We start from the raw sequence: 19,520 nt of genomic DNA, 5'->3' as shown, positions 1-19,520 counted from the left end.
GCGCATTACGGGTTCAAGCCTGCTTACTACTCCTATTTTTTTTATTTTTTTTTTTATTTCTTTTGAGCTCGAAATTTTGCTCCCTTTTTTTTTTTTTTTTTTTTTCTTTGCTCAACCAAAACCCTTACACACACCTCCACTTTCTTTTCTGCCTTCGCGTCACGAGTTCGAGCCTGCCTGCCCACAACTTTTTTTTTTTCTTTGCTCAACACACCACCAAACACCCGGGCACCCAGGCTAGTTAAAAGTAAAAGAGAATGGTGATTCAGAGTTACGCACAAGCATTAACCAGAAATAAAACCTTACCATTAATACCATAATCCAGAATGCTGTACTCTGTTCAACGCCTCCAAAATGGCCCTACTCTCTCCTGAATTATCCATAAACCAACAGATTCACCCAAAACAGGTAAATTTTTTAAAAATCAGCAGTTAAATGAAAAATCACCATCATTAAAAAGCCCAAATTTGCCAGAAAATGAAGCTTGCTGTTGACTAACGGTTTAAAAATTTTTGCTAGTAACTAACAGATCGATACTTCGCAGAGTTAGACTAATCAACAGAAAAAAATCAAAAAAAAAAAAAATCAGGACAACAGGACTCTTTTCACAACAAGGGAAACAGTAGAGATTGAGACTGAATAATTTTGAAAGGAGAGAAGTTCAGTAGTACAATGTTGGAGAACAGGAATTAAGTTGTTGAATGATTAGAGAAATGATATGATCATGTGTTCAGTATCAAATCATGCACCATCAACCCAGCTCCCTATGTCCCATCACTGGATAAACTGGCACTTATGCCGCTTTGATGTACATACTCCTGACTAACCCGACAAGCAGCAAAATTCCACCCCTTTACTGTTGAGGACCTTAAATGTCAAAGGCTTCTACTCTAATAGTTTATTCCTTTGGACTGTTAGATTTGAATTCTCTCCGTTTCCCCGACTGTACTAACCCGCAGCAGTTTAAATGTAATGTGAGCAGATATCTTGCTGCTCAACTCCCTAATCTCCTGTTAGACATCATCCCAAGTAATAGCTCCTTATGTTCCAAGTGGCAATATGCTTTGTTTGAAGTGAAAAAACATTTGGTGAAATCACTTTGTTACCTATTTTTGGTCCCCCGACAAAAGGGCGGACCTGTAAATTCACCCTTGTCCGTTCGTCTGTCCGCACTTTTCTCAATAACTACACCTTGGAATTTTTAAAAATTTTCCACAAACATTAAACATGATATGAGTAAAAAAGTAACAGAACGGATTTTCCGGAAAAATGGGTGGGGTGGGGGACTTAGTCATTTTTTTTTTGTGCATGGTGCAGAACTCAAATTTACATACGTTAATGCCTAAAACTGCTCCATTTGTTCATTTTCACCAGGATTTGACGTCCCCTGGGAACTTTTGGGGTTAACTGGGGGGGGGGGGGGGTGCTGAACTTAGTCATTTTTTTTTTTCATGCTTCGTTCACTGTGCACTCACGGGGGACCATGCATGCTTAACTTGTATACAGAGTCACCATCTATAATCGAGGATAAGAGTTAATGAATTCTGAGGATGGTTTATGACAAGTGTCATTGGGTTAGGAAGAGAATCATGTAGTGTTTTAGAGAAACTATCTTGTGGCAATGTGTTACATACCAGTTTTTATTGAAGAAAACTCATTTTGGTTTCTCATAATTAAAAAAAAGATAATTTTACTCTGACCACTTTTCAAGTCATTTTCTTGTGTTTCACCACATATAGCAGGGTCCCACTTGATTTCTCCATCTAACATATACAGTCAGACCTGGTCAGAATAAAGTCTGACCATCTTGAGATCTGCATATAGGGTATCCATCTAATTTTTCCTAATTTGCATGTGTGCTTTTTTTTCAGCTACTGCCGCTAATATCTTCGCAAGCCAGTTATCTTACAAATCCTGCTGATATTTTTCCATGCGCTTATAGGCGCTCTGTTACACTAAAACTGAGGGCAGACCTCAGGGGGTGGGGAAAGGATTGACAGACAATGAAGCGAACTGAAGACTCTCATAAAAACCAAAATGGCTACAACTGAATCAAGACCAACTGTTGAATGTTTTACAGCTTAAACAGTAATCAAGCTGCTTGTTTACATTGGTGAGCTTTTAAACCAACACATTTCAGGTGAAAACTTATGTACCAATAGCCAAATTAGTATAAATAAAAAAAAATTAAAAAAAAAAAAAAAAAAAAAAAAAAAAATTCTCCAGTAGCAGATATACTAGATAGATTTTCACAAAAAGGTATCCATAATTACGTTTGGTTTAAAAATGGTGGACTTTAAATTTAAGTAGAGGGAGATAAGTCAATTTATCATTCTGAATTTTTGCAGCTTTTACATTAAAATTAACGATCAGATTAGGTAATTTGATAAATTCTATTTTTACTCACGATTATTTTTCTACCGGATTATTTCATTTTTCACAATTTTTAGAATATCACCATGACGCAGCAAGGTTTTACTAAAATGTAAAACAAAAATTATGCCCGATCAATGTACGACTAACTGCTCCTGCTGTTTGTCATAGAAACAACGTGCAAAGTTACTTGAATCAGCAGGAGCCAAATCGGACAATTAAGTCGTGCTGGATTTTGGTTATATATAAGACGCTTTACTAAAAATGTACGACTAAATGTATGATTATTTGTTGCTGCTGCTGCTAATTTGCTATTAAAACACATTCGACACGAATGAACTACTGGGTTTGTCAGCGCAAAATATTGAAAAAAATCTGTTGTCTTATTAAAATAAACAATAAAATGAATTTACTCAAGTTTCAGTCCAGGTTTTTTTTGTTTTTTTTTTGCCAAATATATTTTTAGATTAATATAAAAAGTATTTACAAAAAATAATTTATTCTTTTTAATATATTCTCTTTAGGCAGAAAGTAAATAGATACATAAGTATTTATTTACATAATGAATTCAAAGATTGAAATAATTATTTTTTTCCAATTCTGTGTGCCACTTTTTTTCGTTTTTTTTTCTGTTAAAAAAATCTTTGTAAAAGAAATAAACAGGCTTATTCTTTTTAGATTAGTCGTGCCTTAATTTTACTAATTATACATGACTAAAAATTATACACGATTTTATGTACATCTAATTAAATCCTAAAAGACTGAGAATTATTTGGCATACTGTATCGGAAAAAATTCTCAATCGTTAAGGGTTTAATTGGTCAAAGCAACTTTGACAGTTTCAAGTTTAATTTAAAAAACAAAACGAATAAACAAAAAACAAGCAATAGTCGATTTGTTTTGTTTTTTTTATTTTAATAACCTTGTTTATTATTATTTTTTTTACAAACATTGATTAAAAAAAAAAAAAAAAGTCTGTCTTTAAAAATTTGCAAAAAATAACGCCACTGTGACTAAAGTAGTTTTATTGTTTCTTTTAATAACATTTTTTGGTGCTAACAGATTCAGTAGATCGCCCATATAAGAGGGAATAAATGATAATAATTGGGAGTTTTCTTTAATAATTATCTTTTTAGGCATGGACTTCAATAGATATTTGCCAAAAATAGCCTCTCGAAATTTCGAGTAAATTCATTTTATTGTTTACTAGAGGAGGTGCCCGGCATTATGTTTGTAGGTATGTGTTGAGCAAAAAAAAAAAAAAAGTGTTGGTAGGCAGGCTTGAACCCGTGACACGAATGTGGAAAAGAAAGTGAAAGAAAAGCTGACATCTTACCGCCAGGCCATGACATAAGGTGAAAAGCGTTCAAATTTAGCAATGTTAATCAAAAAGTTGACTTACAGAAATGGATAAAGTGAACGAGTTCATGCAGGCGCAGAAATGAACATCTGGCTGCCGTGTTTATTTCCCTACGATGTTTGGGAAAAACCAACTCCTCCGAAAAAGGGGAACTCTCAAATGAATAGCAATTGCCTGATATGAAGGGTTTCCCCCACAGTGATCAAAGCTGTTTGCCTTCAAAATGTCCCAGCCCGAAAGGCCATGCAGTTGGTTTCGCTCTATTTATATGAAAAAGACAAACACAGGAAAGAACAGGACGAAGGGAATTTTTTAAAAAGTCGATCAAAATAAAGATAGAGACAACGTCCGTTCGTAAATCTGAGATGTTACAATCTAGGGAGTATACGGAAAGTTCCACAAAATAGTAAACTTGCCGAGAAGCCTGTCGAAAAAAGCCTTTCTTGGACATGCAAAAATGCTCACAGCTGTTTTGCCTTATATATATATATATATATATATATACACACTAGCGGGGGGTACCCGGCGATGCCAGGGTGTTTTGAGGTGTGTGTGGTTTTGGATAAGTTGGAAATCAAAACATCGAAAAAAAAAAAAAAACAAAAAAAAAAAACACAAAAATAACTAACGTAAGGCAAATGAACGATGTTAAATGCAAAAATCGAAAAAACAAAAAAGAAAACAGAAAAACGAATGTTAAAACCAAAAAAAAAGAAAATGGCTTAAAATAGCCTGTTTCGATATTAAAATTAAAAAAATCGGTGGATACCCGGGTGTTTTTGGGTGTCGCTAAGAATAAGCAAAGTAAAAAAAAAAAAAAAAAAAAAAAAAAAACCCAGAAAAACGAACGTTATGTGAAAAATGGCTTAAATAACACTGGTTCAATATTTAAATTTAAAAAATCAAAAAAAAAAAAAAAAAAAAAAAAAAAAAAAAAGGACATCTCACACCACGATTCGAACCCAAAACGTTTAGATAACGAACCAATGCACTAACCAACTGAGCTAACGCGACGTACATGAAATTTAGTCAGTTCTTCAACTATTTAAAGTAAATCAGGTCATGATGTCATCTGACGCATGCGTAGAACCGGTCATAGTCACGAGAGGACCGTTTTTGTTGACCCCAACCGTCAAAAATTGTCGATTTCGGGGTAAAAAAAAAAAAAAAAAAAAAAAAAAACGTTTTTGGCCAATTTTTTGATATTTTTCGGGCGAAGGATGGGGATCCAATATGATACCGAGTTTGTGAATTTTCGTCGTGTTGGTCGAAAGTTCTTAGCGGACACACAAACACACATTTTCGCTTATATATATATATATATATATATATATATATATATATACACACTAGCGGGGGGGAGGGGGGGTACCCGGCGTTGCCCGAGTGTTTGGAGGTGTGTGTGTGGTTATGGGTAAATCAAAACTCCGTTGGGTGTGGGGTTAAAATAAAAAAAAGTTTCGGTAGGTGAGTATGAGGATCGAACCCTTGAGGCAAAGTTGGAAATTGAAGTGTTAAAAAAAAAAATCATGCGATGTTAACCACTGAGCCACCGCGACATACTAATGAAGACACGTTTGAATTTAATAAAAACAGAATTGACAAGTGGGCGCAATAAAAGTTAATTCTACTGCTTCTATTTGACCTCATTAATGAGGTCAAATAGAAGGAGTGGACTTAACTTTTGCTGTGAGGTAGCTTTTGGGTTTGTTTACACAACTTTGACTGGTTGTTTCCCCAAGATATTGGGGAGGGGGAAACCAGCTTCCCATTGTCTAGATTGAATAGCAATTGCTTGATATATGGAGTTTGGCCCCACATTGATCAAAGCTGATTGCTTCTGGACGTTTCCCGGTGCGATTGCCGGGAACGGTGCCTTATCTTTGAATTAGTTTTCTTTTTATACGGAAAAGCCCAATCAACACGTGAGAAGATAAAATAGCTATAATTTTGCAAAAGTCGACGTAAATAAATCTATACGCGACGCGCTTTCCCAAATCCTAGATATTATCTAGGACCTATATAAACAGTTGTAAGCGATAGTAACGAACCCGGGACCGTGTGCAAGAAAAGCCTTTGCGAGACATACACGAAATAGTCGCACACATTTTGCCTTATATATATATATATATATATTACACACACACACTATCGGGGGTACCCGGTGTTGCCCGGGTGTTTGGAGGGGTATGTGGCTTTGGGTAAATCAAAACTCCGGAGGGTTGTGGTGGGGGGTTGAAATAAAAAAGTTTTGGTAGGTGAGTATGAGGATCGAACCCAAACATTTGAGGCAAAGTTGGAAATTAAAGTGTGAAAAAAAATCATGCAACGTTAACCACTGGGCCACCACGACATACTAATGGGAACACGTTTGAATTTAAGTATTAAAAACAGAATTGACACGTGGCCGCAATAAAAGTTAACTGCTACTTTTATTTGACCTCATTAATGAGGTCGAATAGAAGTCGCGCAGTTCACTTTTGCTGTGAGGTAGCTTTTGGGTTTGTTTACCCAACTTTGACTGGTTGTTTCCCTAAGATGTTGGGGAGGGGGAAACCAGTTCCCCATTGTCCAGATTGAATAGCAATTATCTGATATAAGGAGTTTGGCCTCACATTGATCAAAGCTGATTGCTTCTGGACGTTTCCAGGTGCGATTGCCGGGAACGGTGCCTTAGCTTTGAATTAGTTTCGCTTTTTATACGTAAAAGCTGAACGAACACAAGACGGGCTCAAAATAGCAATGATTTTGTAAAAATCGACGTAAATAAATCTAGACGCTACACGCATTCCCAAATCCTAGATATTATTATCTAGAGGCTATATAAACAGTTCTAAGCTATCGTAACGAACCTGGGAGCGTGTGCAAAAGAAGCCTTTGCGAGACATACACGAAATGGTCACACACATTTTGCCTTTTATATATATAGACAGACTAGTGTACCCGGCGTTGCCCGGGCGTTTGTAGGTGTGTTTTTGGGTAAATGAAAACAAAAATCATTGGCTGTTAAAAAACAAACAAAAAAAACGAAGCCTTGACGTGCAGTTGGAAAATAAGTGAAAAAAAAAAAAAAACAAAAAAAAAAACGTGCGACTTGGCAAGTGCCCATTTTGACGAGTTAATGACAGTGGAGTTAAGGACAGTGTTTTATTTACCGCGAGTTCGTTTGCTTTGTTTTTTATACGAAAAAGCTTAATCCACATGCGCTGATCGAAAATTGTTGAATATTTATCTTTTCCAAGTCGGGCAAATTAAATAGCCAAGCGACCCCGGTTGTTAACTCCTAGATATTATCATTTCGGCATGATATAAGAAGTTTTATGAAGTTGTGAGGCGACCGATCGGTTCTCGGAAAAAAGCCTTTCTTGGACATACACGAACACGCACACAAACATTTTCACTTTTATATTTATAGACTAGCGGGGCGAGGGGTACCCGGTGTTGCCTGGGTGTTACGAGGTGCGTGTGCTCTTAAATCAAAAAGAAATCCGGGGGGGGGGGGGGGGGGGGGAGTAAGCTGGTAGGATCGAACCCGAAGCCCTGAGGCGAAGTTGGAAAATAAAACGAGAAAAAAATAACATGACACGTTAACCGCTTGGCCAGCCAGAATGAGTTACTGAAAGATGTTTGAATTTATTTAAGAGAATTGAAAGGTGCCTGCACTCCATGACGTCAAGTGGAAGTCGTAGAGTTAACATTTTGTGCGACGACGTAAGCAATAGCTATTCAGAAGTTAACATTTTCTGCGGGACAATTTTTTGTTTTTATCTAACTTTGGGGAAAAAAAGCTCCCATTTATTAGGGGAGTGGTTTGTCTTGAAATGAAAGCAGCCGTCTGATATGACGACAGTAAGCCGACACTGGCCAAACGTTACATCGCTTTCTAGAGACCACTGGCCGTGGGCCAGGATTCGAATCGAGTTTCACGTTTTTATATTGAAAAACGAGAGCAAACAACATACGGCGCATGCCTATATATGCCTATCTTGTCATGAAGGAACGATTTTTTGCTACTTCTCCCTGTAGAAAAATGTCCCGTTGAGGGTGAAGGAATTAATGTTTTTAGCCAATTTTTCGATATTTGTCGTCCAAACATTCGAGCTTCAAAATGAAACTGATCTCGTGAAAATCAGTCGCCTGTGTCGAAAGTTTTTGGGAGACATACAAACACACACAAATATTTTGCCTTATATATATATATATATATACTAGCGGGGGGTACCCGGCGATGCCAGGGTATTTTGAGGTATGTGTGGTTTTGGGTAAATCAAACTAAACTAAAATAAAAAAAAAAGGTTTAGTAGTTGAGTATGAGGATCAAACCCGAAACCTAGAGGTAAAGTTGGAAATTAAAGTGTGGAAAAAAAAAGTGTGACACTAACCATTGGACCACCGCGACATATAACGGAGACACGTTTGAATTTATTTATTTACCTATTAAAAACAGGTGGCCACAATAAAAGTATACTCTGCTGCTTTGATTTGACATAGTTAAGAAGGTCAAATAGAAGTCACGCAGTTAACAGCGTGTGGGTTTGTTTACCCAAATTTGACTGTTTTTGTCCAGATTGAATAGCAATTGTTTGATATACAAGATTGATCAAATCTAATTGCTTCTGGACATTTCCCGGCACGATATGCCGAGAAGTTGGTTAACTTTTAATTAGTTTCTCTTTTTATACGACAAAGCATAATCAACACGTGAGAAGCCAAAATAGCAATAGTTTTGTAAAAATCGATGTAAATAAATCTATACGCGACGCGCTTTCCCAAATCCTAGATATTATTATCTAGGGCCTATATAAACAGTTGTAAGCGATAGTAACGAATCCGGGACCGTGTGCGAGAAAAGCCTTTGTGAGACACACGAAATGGTCACACACATTTTGCCTTTTATATATATATATATATATATATATATATATATATATATATAGACTAGCGGGGGTACCCGGTGTTGCCCGGGTGTTTGGAGGGGTGTGTGGTTTTGGGTAAAACCAAACTCCGGAGGGGGCGGGTTTAAAATAATAAAGTTTTGGTAGGTGAGTATGTGGATCGAACCCGAACCCAAACCCTTGAGGCAAAGCTGGAAAATAAAGTGTGAAAAATAACCCGTGCGACGTTAACCATTGGGCCACCGCGACATACAAGGGAGACATGTTGGAATTTATTTAACTATTAAAAACACGTCTCTGCAATAAAAGTTTCCATTTGACCTAATTAAGAAGGTCAAATAGAAGTCACACAGTTCACTTTTGCTGCGAGGTAGCAGTTGGGTTTGTTTACCCAAATTTGACTGTTTTTTTCCCCAACAGATGTTGGGGAGGGGAAAACCAGCTCCCAATTGTCCAGATTGAATAGCAATTGTCTGATATACAAGATTGATCAAAGCTGATTGCTTCTGGATGTTTCCCGGTGCGATTGCCGAGAACGGTGCCTTATCTTTGAATTAGTTTGGCTTTTTATATGAAAAAGCCCAATCAACACGTGAGAAGACAAAATAGCTATAATGTTGTAAAAGTAGACATAAATAAATCTATACGCGACGTGCTTTCCCAAATCCTAGATATTATTATCTAGGACCTATATAAACAGTTGTAAGCGATAGTAACGAACCCAGGACTGTGTGCGAGAAAAGCCTTTGCGAGACATACACGAAATGGTCACACACATTTTTCCTTTTATATATATATAGACTAGCGGGGGTACCTGGCGTTGCCCGGGTGTTTAGAGGGGTGTGTGGTTTTGTGTAAATCAAAAATCCGGAGGGGTGGGGGGTTAAAATATAAAAAAAGTTCTGGTAGGTGAGTATGAGGATCGAACCCGAACCCTTGAGGCAAAGTTGGAAATTAAAGTGTGAAAAAAAAATCATGCAACGTTAACCACTGGGCCACCACGACATACTAATGGAAACACGTTTGAATTTAAGTATTAAAAACAGAATTGACACGTGGCCGCAATAAAAGTTACCTTTCCTACTTTTATTTGACCTCGTTAATGAGGTCAAATAAAAGTCGCGCAGTTCACTTTTGCTGAGGGGCAGCGTTTGGGTTTGTTTACCCAACTTTGACTGGTTGTTTCCCCAAGATGTTGGGGAGGGGGAAGATTGAATAGGAATTGTCTTATATAAGGAGTTTAGGCCCACATTGTTCAAAGCTGATTGCTTCTGGACGTTTCCCGATGCGATTGCTGAAAAAGCTGAACGAACACAAGACGGGCTGAAATAGCAATAATTTTATAAAAATCGACGTAAATCTAGAGGCGACCCGCGTTCCCAAATCCTAGATATTATTATCTAGGGGGTATATAAAGTTCTAAGCGATAGTAACCCCCCCGGGAGCGTCGGCTAAAAAGCCTTTGTTGGATATACATGAAATGGTCACACACATTTTGCCTTTTATATATATAGGCTAGCGTTAGTTTGTAGATGTGTGTGTTTTTGGGTAAATGATAAGAAAAATCGTTGGTTGTTTTAAAAATAAAACGAAGCCTTGACGCGCAGTTGGAAAATAGTAAAGTGTGAAAAAAAAAAAAAAATAACACAGATGCCCGTTTTTGACGTGAACTTTGAGTGCGGGAAAGTGTTTTATTTACCGCGAGTCTGTTTTCTTTTTTTATACGAAAAAGCTTAATGCACATGCGGCGATCGTAAGCAATAGCTATTCAGCAGTTAACATTTTCTGCAGGACAGTTTTTAATGAGGTCAATAAACCGGTTTGTTTGTTTTTAACTAACTTTGGGGAAAACCAGCTCCATGTTTATTCTCTTCTCGAAATGAAAGCAACCGTCTGATATGACGAAGCTGACATTGACCAATGTTATAGCTTTCAAGAGGCCACTGGCCAGTAATTCGAATAGTTTCGCTTTTTTTTTATACCGAAAAACGAATGCAACACATGCCGATCCGAAAATGTTGAATAATTAACGTTTTAAAGTCGGGCAAATTAAATAGAGAGGCGATCACCGTTGTTAAGTCGTAGATATTATGATTTCGACATGATATAAAAAGTTTTAAAAATGAGCGACGGCCTCGAGAATCCGGCGGAAAAAAAGCCTTTCTTGGACATACACAAAAAGCGAAGATACATACATACATATTTTTGCTTTTATATAGACTAGCGGGGGTACCTGGCGTTGCCCGGGTGTTCTGAGGTGTGTGTGGTGTTAAATAAAAAAGAAACCTGGGGGAGAGGGGAGACCGAAAAAAAAAAAAAAAAAAAAAAAAAAAAAAAACTAACGTAAGGAAAACGAACGATGTTAAATGTAAAAATCGAAAAAACAAAAAAAGAAACAGAAAAACGAACACGTGAAAAATGGCTTAAATAAGCCTGTTTCGATATTAAAAAATCGGTGGGTACCCGGGTGTTTTTGGGTGTGTGGTCAGGGGTGGATAAGCGAAGTAAAAAAAACAAACAAAAAAAAAAACGAACGTTACTTGAAAAATGGCTTAAATAACACTGGTTCAATATTTAAATTTAGATAACGAAAAGAAAAAAGAAAAAAAAAAAGACATCTCACACCACGATTCGAACCCAAAACGTTTAGATAAGGAACCAACGCGCTAACCAACTGAGCTAACGCGACGTACATGAAATTTAGTCAGTTCTTCAACTATTTAAAGTAAATCAGGTCATGACGTCATCTGACGCATGCGTAGAACCATTCGTCGTCACAAGAGGCCGGGAACACAGTTCACTTTCGATTTTTAGTTTCGTTTTTATACTGAAAAGCCAAACAAACACGTGGCAACCAAGAAATAGCGCAAAAATAGCGTCTAAAAGTCGCTCAAATAAAAGAGAGAGATGATCTCTTTTTATAAATTGGAGATATAATCTAAGGAGTATATAAAAAGTTCTAAGAAACAGTACCCCCCTCCTCCGAAAAAAAGCCTTTGCAAGACATAAGAAAAGCGTGCGTGCACAGACATTTTTACTTTTATATGATAATAGATAGATTACAAGATTGTTTTACAATATTTTACACTGATGGACCCAGTCAATCACCTGTGTTGAAGTTACTTTAAACAGCAGCAGTGGCAATTAGTCGTACATGGATTGTACATAAGTTTTAGTACATTTTTGTAAAACCAAGGCAGTAAGTATGTAATGTTTTCACCTGAAGTGCATTGATTTAAAACATCAACTATGTAAATAAATAATGAAAATCCACTTAACGATAGACTACGAGTATTATGAAAAATTATGCAAATAGACTTACCTGCCATCCTTTATCTGCCGTCCTGTAGTAAGGGTAGTTTTTTGTAATGTAAGCATAGATTCCACTCAATGTGAGTTGTTTATCAGTGGCAGACGATATTGCCTGCACAATGAGTTGTGCATAAGAATATGGAGGTTTGGACTCGTCCCTGGAGCTTTCACCGGAGAGCTGTTGACCATTATTATCACTAACATGTGCAGCATAAACTGCTTCCCCAAGGTCAGGTACCAGACGGTGACTTGAACCACCTCGAGGACTGTTGGGGCAAGAATTTGCAGCACTGCAGAGGAAAAAAAAAAAAAAGAAATACATTCACTAACTGATCAAAATAATCAAACAAAACCTTAATCTAATATATAAAAGCAATTGTCTATGTGTCTAGAAAAAATATAAAATAAAACCTACAAAACAAAGTACCACAAAGTTGGTATATTCTTGATCGGTATTACCCTGGAGGAATATCTAAAATTAAATAATATTCTTTGGGGGTTAACTGAATCAGATTTCATCAGGAGAGCGGGGGCGTATAATGTACTAATTTGGAAAAGAAAATGCTGCTTCGTTACTTGAGAAATCTATTATACAGAGAATTGTTAGTATGTCCAGCTAGAGAAATGGGCTGAATGGAGGAGAAAGAGATCTTAGGGAGAGGGAAGAGTATACAGGGGAGGAGAGAAAGCTAGAAAGATGGTTAGAGAGAGGTAGAGATAAAAGTTTTAATAGAAATGTTACTTTACCCCAAGCAATGCTGGGTAGCCACTTGTATTTATTTATATATAAAGTAAAGATATGTGTATGTATGTCCGTTTCTATGCATTAGTTAATGGTTGATCTTAAAGCAAAATCCAAATTTAGAATCAACTATTTCTTGTAAAAGTTTCAATCTGGTTTTAAATGATTAAAAGTGGTTAAAGGAGACTTTTTAGAGGTGGAACTTGTCACTCAGATTTAAGATTAATGGTACGACAGGTTCAAGCAAGGCACTTTTAGGAAGGTGGGCTTGTCACTTGTTCCTAGATTTTGCAGTAGCATAATTTTATATATATATATCACCAACTTTTCACACTGAAATATCAAAAGAATTTCGAGTACTAACTGCTCTAAAAAGCAATAACAGCTGGGAAATGGGGGATCATCTAGATACCCCCCCCCCCCCGCGCGCATTTTTCATTTATTTTTCCACAAAGATTTTTTAAGGTATCACACATTTACGCCTAAAAGAGTAGAGTCTTATTTAGTGTTTTTTGTTTTTTAATTAAAAGTCATTTATTACTACAATTAAAGTTTGAAAATATATTTGAAAACCAATATTTCTTGAAAGAAATTTGTAAAAGAATCATAAAGCACATTAATTTTAAGCAAAACTTGTTTTTTCCCAAAATAAATATAATTCACAAAACTGCTTTAAAGTATACAGCCGAAAAAGACTGCTGATTCAGTTGCTGATTAGCTTATAATTATAAGCTCTACTATTCAAATTGTTTACTTTGGCAGAAAATGAGTGAACATTTTTGGGGAAGCCTAATTAAAAACTGCTGGTATCAACATAGAATTAATGCAAAAAAATTTACTTATAAGTTGGTGTATGAAAAAATATTTACAAAAAAATGTTTGAGACATGGCAGGTTGAAGTTTTATTTTTAAGAAGGAAGGAGGGGGGAATAGACCCATTTTTTTTTTTTCATACTCTGAAAATAAGAACCCCTCCCCCATTCCTAAATTTCATGACAAATTTCTCATAGGGAAGTGATATCAAGCTTTAAGCACTGCGGGTTAAAAAAAATTGGAACAAAATGGCTGTTTCATAGTGTTAACATTTTTATGATTACTGTCCTAAAAAGTCTTCAAATATATCATGTAGATTACTATTCATTAAATATTGTAAAACGATATTCATTTCAAAATAAAAATGATATTTTGAAGACTTAAAAGTGTTTTAATTTTTAAAATATGACTATTTTAGTACCTTGAAATCTTGAAACATCCAAATGTTCAAAATGTTTTTATGGTTGGCAGGCATTACTAATTCAACCCAATTATAAAATGTTTAGTTTTTTTTTTTTTTTAATTTTTTTTTAAATTTTTTTTTAAAATATAGAAAATCATTTTATGAATTTTAGTGTACTGGAGACATTACAAGGCTAATTTTAAAATCTTAGTTCGAATTTAGTTGTCCTTTTATATAAAAAATGGCGGATCAGAACAGTATCTCGCTTCTTCATAAAATTTGATTTTCTTAAGAAAAATGAAAATAAAAAACTACCTAGTCAATTTTAGGAATATAACATTTTTGTTCAGTGATGGGTTAGGTTTAGCAAAGATATTTATATATATATATATATATATATATATTTTTAAATTAAGTTGAATTCTGGACAAGAACGGAGCTTTTTATTTATTTACACAATGCATCCCAAAATTAACCATTCATTTTGATGTTAATTTAGCTAATTTCTATTTCAAACAGATGGTTAATTTTAGAACACCCTTATAATGAAATGTAGATAGCAGAGTGGAAAAGTATCGACTGTAAGAAGACTAAGTCAAATGGTGCAGGCCATAGGAATCCTAGATAAAGTCAATTATGGAATACTTTGAATATGACAGTTAAACATGTGAAGCATGCATGGTCCCCCATGAGTGCACAGTGAATGAGGAATAAAAAAAGCATTAACATGTTTAAATTTGAGTTCAGCACCATGCAAAACTGCTAAATAGACATACACAGAAATTTTGGACAAATATGATAAAATAGTCCCTATTAGCCCCAAAAGAATCCCTGGGGCATATCCAAGAGTTACCACGAAATATAGACAAACAAAATTATATAGAAATCAGTTAATTACAACTTTTCAGAAAGTTTTATAAAAATCCAAGGCACCATTTTTTTTTTTTTTTTTTTTTTTTTTAATAAGCACAAAAGTGTCGATTTTAGCCATTTTAACCCGAAAGGTACCCCTAGGGAGGCAACCGGAGTTTTCCCAGAAAATCCGTTCTGTTACTTTTTTTTTTTTTTTTACACATTATGTTTAATGTTTGTGCAAAATTTCAAAAACAATTCCAATGCATAGTTATTGAGAAAAGTGCGGATGGACGGACCGGGTGAATTTACAGGTCCACCCTCCTTTTGTCAAGGGACCAAGAGACATTTGTTGTAAAACAAATAATTATGCTGATTCTCCGTAAAATAAATCCTTGTCTGGGCCTTTAAAAAGGTATTAAACATAAAAAAAGCAATCTCCTGTTAAGTTTAATTATGTTAGACACGTTTAATTTTTTTTTTTTTTTTTAAATGATGCCAACATACAATGTATGCTATGAAAAAGTGAATGTTTATAGAAGTCTTGCGATCGGCAAAAATAATGAAAAATGATTCAGTAGAAGGTTCTTAGAAGATATTTTTTACGAAAACTCATCAATATATGTATTACTTCTATTATTCAAATTACTGTTCTCATGAGTGTTATTTGTACAATGTTTCAGTCGATGTTCAGAAAAATTTGTTAGATGCATTGCTATTTAGGTGTGACTTGGAAAATCCAACAAAAGGCAAATATTTACAAGCGTGTTATCTTAGAAAAAAAACTTTTAAATTGATGTTAATTACACTATTGAACCCTAACAGCAAACCAGAGAAATGGAGATTAAAAAATCATATTATACAATCTATAGAAACATTGAATAAAACAGTTGCATGAAACATTCTCTAAAATTTAAAAAATACCAAAATTTAATTATTCGATTTTTTTAAAAAAGATTTTTTATTCACTGTACAAACTATATATGAAAAAAAAAAAAAAAAAAAAAAAATCAATTTTCACACCAAAAATCATAAAATAAAAATTTCACACCATCTGTTCACCTAAAATTATTCAAATCTGAACACAAATCAAAAGTGAAAAAATGATAGAATGTAAAACAGATTTTTATTAATATCAGTTATGAAAGAATCTCTGAAAAGTATGAAGTAGCCACCAACAGTTCTACTTTGTATGTAATCTATGTATTAAAAAAATAGTATATGTGGTTCAAACATTTGTATTCCATTTTCCCAGATAATGCCAGAACATGGTCTTTTATAATATAAATCTCACCCGTTTGTTTAAATGTATGTATGTATGTCTGTCTAAAACTTTCAATAGAGGCAACGGATTTTCACATGATTGGCATCGTTTTGCAGCTCGACCCTTCGCATGACCAATATTGAAAAATTGGCTAAAAACATTAATTCCTTCACCTTCAACTGGGCACTTTTCTACAGGGAGTGGGGGGGGGCGCTTTGTTTTCAGATATTTTCAAGTCACCCCCTCTTTTCGATTGACTAGCCTTAATTTAAACCTTCGCCATTTCCGGTTTGGTGATGGATGCAATCACAAAGACGTCGCTTTTTTTTTTTTCCCATGTTCTGTTCCTCCTTTGCGGTATGGGTTCGAGCCTGCCTACCTACTAACACTTTTTTTTTTTTTTTTGCTCAACACACACCTCCAAACACCAGGAACCCAGACTAGTAGTAAAATATAAGAGAAATTCATGTTAAATCTAATATCAACTTTCAAATGATTTCATTAGATAAAATTTGTTGTATATCCATTATGTTTAGAAAAGTACAGAATAAGAATGATCAAAGAATCCTGCAAGACAAGGTCGCGCTGACATTACAGCTTTGTCAGCATTGTTTATACTCAAAGTACAAGTGCATATTTTGGTCATTAGATAGGATTCAAACTGGTGTCAAGAAAGGACCAGTGAGGATTACTGAATTTTTTCCCCATATTAATTTGAACATGGCTTATCAGATTGCAAGTGATATACCCACGTTGAAATGTAAATGTTCAAATACAATATCAGTACATAGAATAAAGAGTTTTTTTTTCACTGTTTTTATATCACATGGTCAATATAAACCCCCACTTAATGTGTGTTTACTTATATCTGTATGTAACACTCCTAAACTAATTAACTTATAAATATAACCACCACAAAACTTTATATGTTTATATTTGTAAAGGATTAAACTAACTTATTACCAATTTTGAAACAGCTGTTAAGCATAAAGGGTAGTAATGAAGGCTATAGTTTAATTTTATGCAAAGGAGGTAAAAATGAGTGAAAACGCTTTGAAAATTCAGATACTGCTAATTTTTGTGAAAAGGACATTACTAAATATTCTTTAAATTTCAGTTTCTTCGGATGAGTTAAAAGGACTTTTGGGGAGATAATGTGGGCAAGACCTTCCATTTAAAAATTAAAATATTTCAGACTAGCGGGAGGAAGATTTTGTATTTATTATTACAGAGCCAATTGTACATAATATATAGCACAGATTTCCAAAGTAAAAATAAAAAGACTTGGGTGCCATCAACTGGAATCAAAACCAAAACATTTAGTGCTTCAGGCACATCTATCAATGCAACTACAGAGAGATAGGTAAGAAAGTTAATATTGAATGACTTAAAATGAATTGAATTCAGGCATGCGCAGAAAGAAGCAAAAAATATGTCAGCAAGTTGAAATGAACATTTTGCATTTCAACTTGCCGAAATATTTCTGTACGCATTATTTATCCAGCCAAACAAAAATATTACTAACCATCCATAGTGTATGATTACTATTTCCTGTTAATTTCAGGGTTATGTGACCAGTAGTTTACAAGTTTATCAGTTAAATATTTACAAACAGACACGCTCATCTTGTTTTATTTATATAAATTTGCATTAATTTTGATTCAATAGTCATTAAATACCAATTAAGCAAGATTCCCTGCATTTCACTTAAGATCCCTTAAGCTTAAATCTTAAATTTTAAAGATTTTTGAGAACCCAAAACAGATTTTGATTCTAAAAATTAGAAGAAACTTAGATATCAAGTTTAGTAGAATTATATGTCGATTTTAACTTTCATAAGAGAATCTAAAAGCAGTACAATACTGTTCTTTTCATGGAATTAATTTTACCCAACATGAAATGGGTATTTTTCTAGTACATACACAATGTACCTATGACAGCACAACAATTATCACTATTTATTCTAATTTGATATTATTTAAGAAAGTAGGTCCTTTTTTTCTTATCCAATAAAGTTTATAAAGAGAAAAAAGGAGATGAAAGTGTTACCTGAAATCTAAAAGTAAAATGAAAATTTTTTTGAACAAGAAAACTGGATAAAAATGGAAAAATAGCAAGACTTACCTAATCGTTCCTGTAGGAGAAGGACACGGACTATTGAAAGCATTATCTCCTACTTCAGGAATGTTGAGCTTGAGTGGTGGCAAAGTTTTCTTCTTTGGACTAGGTGGGGAACTTTCTTCATCATTTAACATGGATTGGAAAACTATTTTGATGTTAGTACTCGGAAACCTAAGGACACAACTGAAAAAAAAAAAAAAAAAAAGAAGAAAAGAAATAATATTAAATTAGCAAAAACCAGAGCATTTAATTTTATAGTCCTTTATAGTTTACAGTTGAATCACAACACAATCACCAAAGTTGAGCAATATTTAGCAAGGTTAGTAACTTACACGGGTGACCATTAAGCAAAACACCCCGCTCAAGTAGATACTAGTTTTGCTGAGTTTAACTGGTAACATGTTTTAAATCACGATACGCACTGGCCCGATGAGGTTTTAAGCTTAGGAAGTTAACAAAAAAAAACAAACAAACAAACAAAACACCCAATCTATCATTTTTTTTTCTTCAGTCGAAAGCATTTACTAAAAATACTATTTTTACTATGTTAAATTCCAATGAATGAATGCTGCAGAAGTTAAAAACCAATAATTAAGATAAGTGTACGAGATCGGTTCTACGCATGCGTCAGATGACGTCATGACCCGATTTAGTTTAAATAGTTGAAGAACTGACTAAATTTCATGTACGTCGTGTTAACTCGGTTGGTTAGAGCGTTGGGTCATTATTTAAACGTTTTGGGTTCGAATCGTGATGGGAGATGTCTTTTTTCGATTTTTTAAATTTAAATATTGAAGCAGGGTTATTTAAGCCATTTTTCACATAACGTTCGTTTTTCTGTTTTTTTTTGTTTTTTTTTTAATTCGCTTATTCTTAGGTTTTCATTAACACCCCCACCCCCGACCGACCACACACACCCAAAAACACCCAGGTACCCACCGATTTTTAAAATTTTAATCTCGAAACAGGCTTATTTAAGTCATTTTTCACATTTTTTTGGTTTTAACGTTAGTTTTTGTTTTCTTTTTTGTTTTTTCAATTTTTACATTTAACATCGTTCGTTTGCCTTACGTTAGTTTTTTTTTTAATGTTTTGATTACCCCCCCCCCGCTTCGCTAGTCTATAAATATAAAAGCGAAAATGTGTATATGTATGTATGTATGTATGTGTGTGTGTTTGTATGTCTCACAAAAACTTTCGATACGGGTCATGGATTTTCGCCAGATCAGTATCATTTTAAAGTTCCAACCTTCACCCGATAAATATTGAAAAATTGGCCAAAAACGTTAATTCCTTCACCCTGAAATCAGCAGTTTTCTACAAGGGTCCAGCTAAAAGCGTTCTCTCATGACGAGTTCAGTTCTACGCATGCGCAAATGATGTTG

At 34.7% G+C, this 19,520-nt stretch overlaps 1 protein-coding gene across 5 annotated transcripts in view; it reads right to left on the bottom strand.

Annotated features, from left to right (window-relative positions):
• Positions 1-19,520, bottom strand: part of LOC145258198 (forkhead box protein K1-like) — a 173,211-nt gene that overhangs the window by 70,850 nt on the left and 82,841 nt on the right. For all 5 annotated transcript variants that reach the window (XM_080116092.1, XM_080116091.1, XM_080116093.1 and 2 more), the window contains exons 2-3: positions 18,139-18,318; positions 11,951-12,230 (exon numbers count right to left, since the gene is read on the bottom strand). In XM_080116092.1, the coding sequence (XP_079972218.1) occupies positions 11,951-12,230; positions 18,139-18,318 (460 nt within the window). The remainder of the gene's footprint in view (positions 1-11,950; positions 12,231-18,138; positions 18,319-19,520) is intronic.

Source organism: Euprymna scolopes, chromosome 33 (assembly GCF_053919585.1).
Source record: "Euprymna scolopes isolate OS-2025 chromosome 33, ASM5391958v1, whole genome shotgun sequence".
Classification (NCBI taxonomy): domain Eukaryota; kingdom Metazoa; phylum Mollusca; class Cephalopoda; order Sepiida; family Sepiolidae; genus Euprymna; species Euprymna scolopes.
The sequence above is the reverse complement of the archived record's forward strand: the minus strand, read 5'-3'. Positions and strand labels throughout refer to the sequence as shown.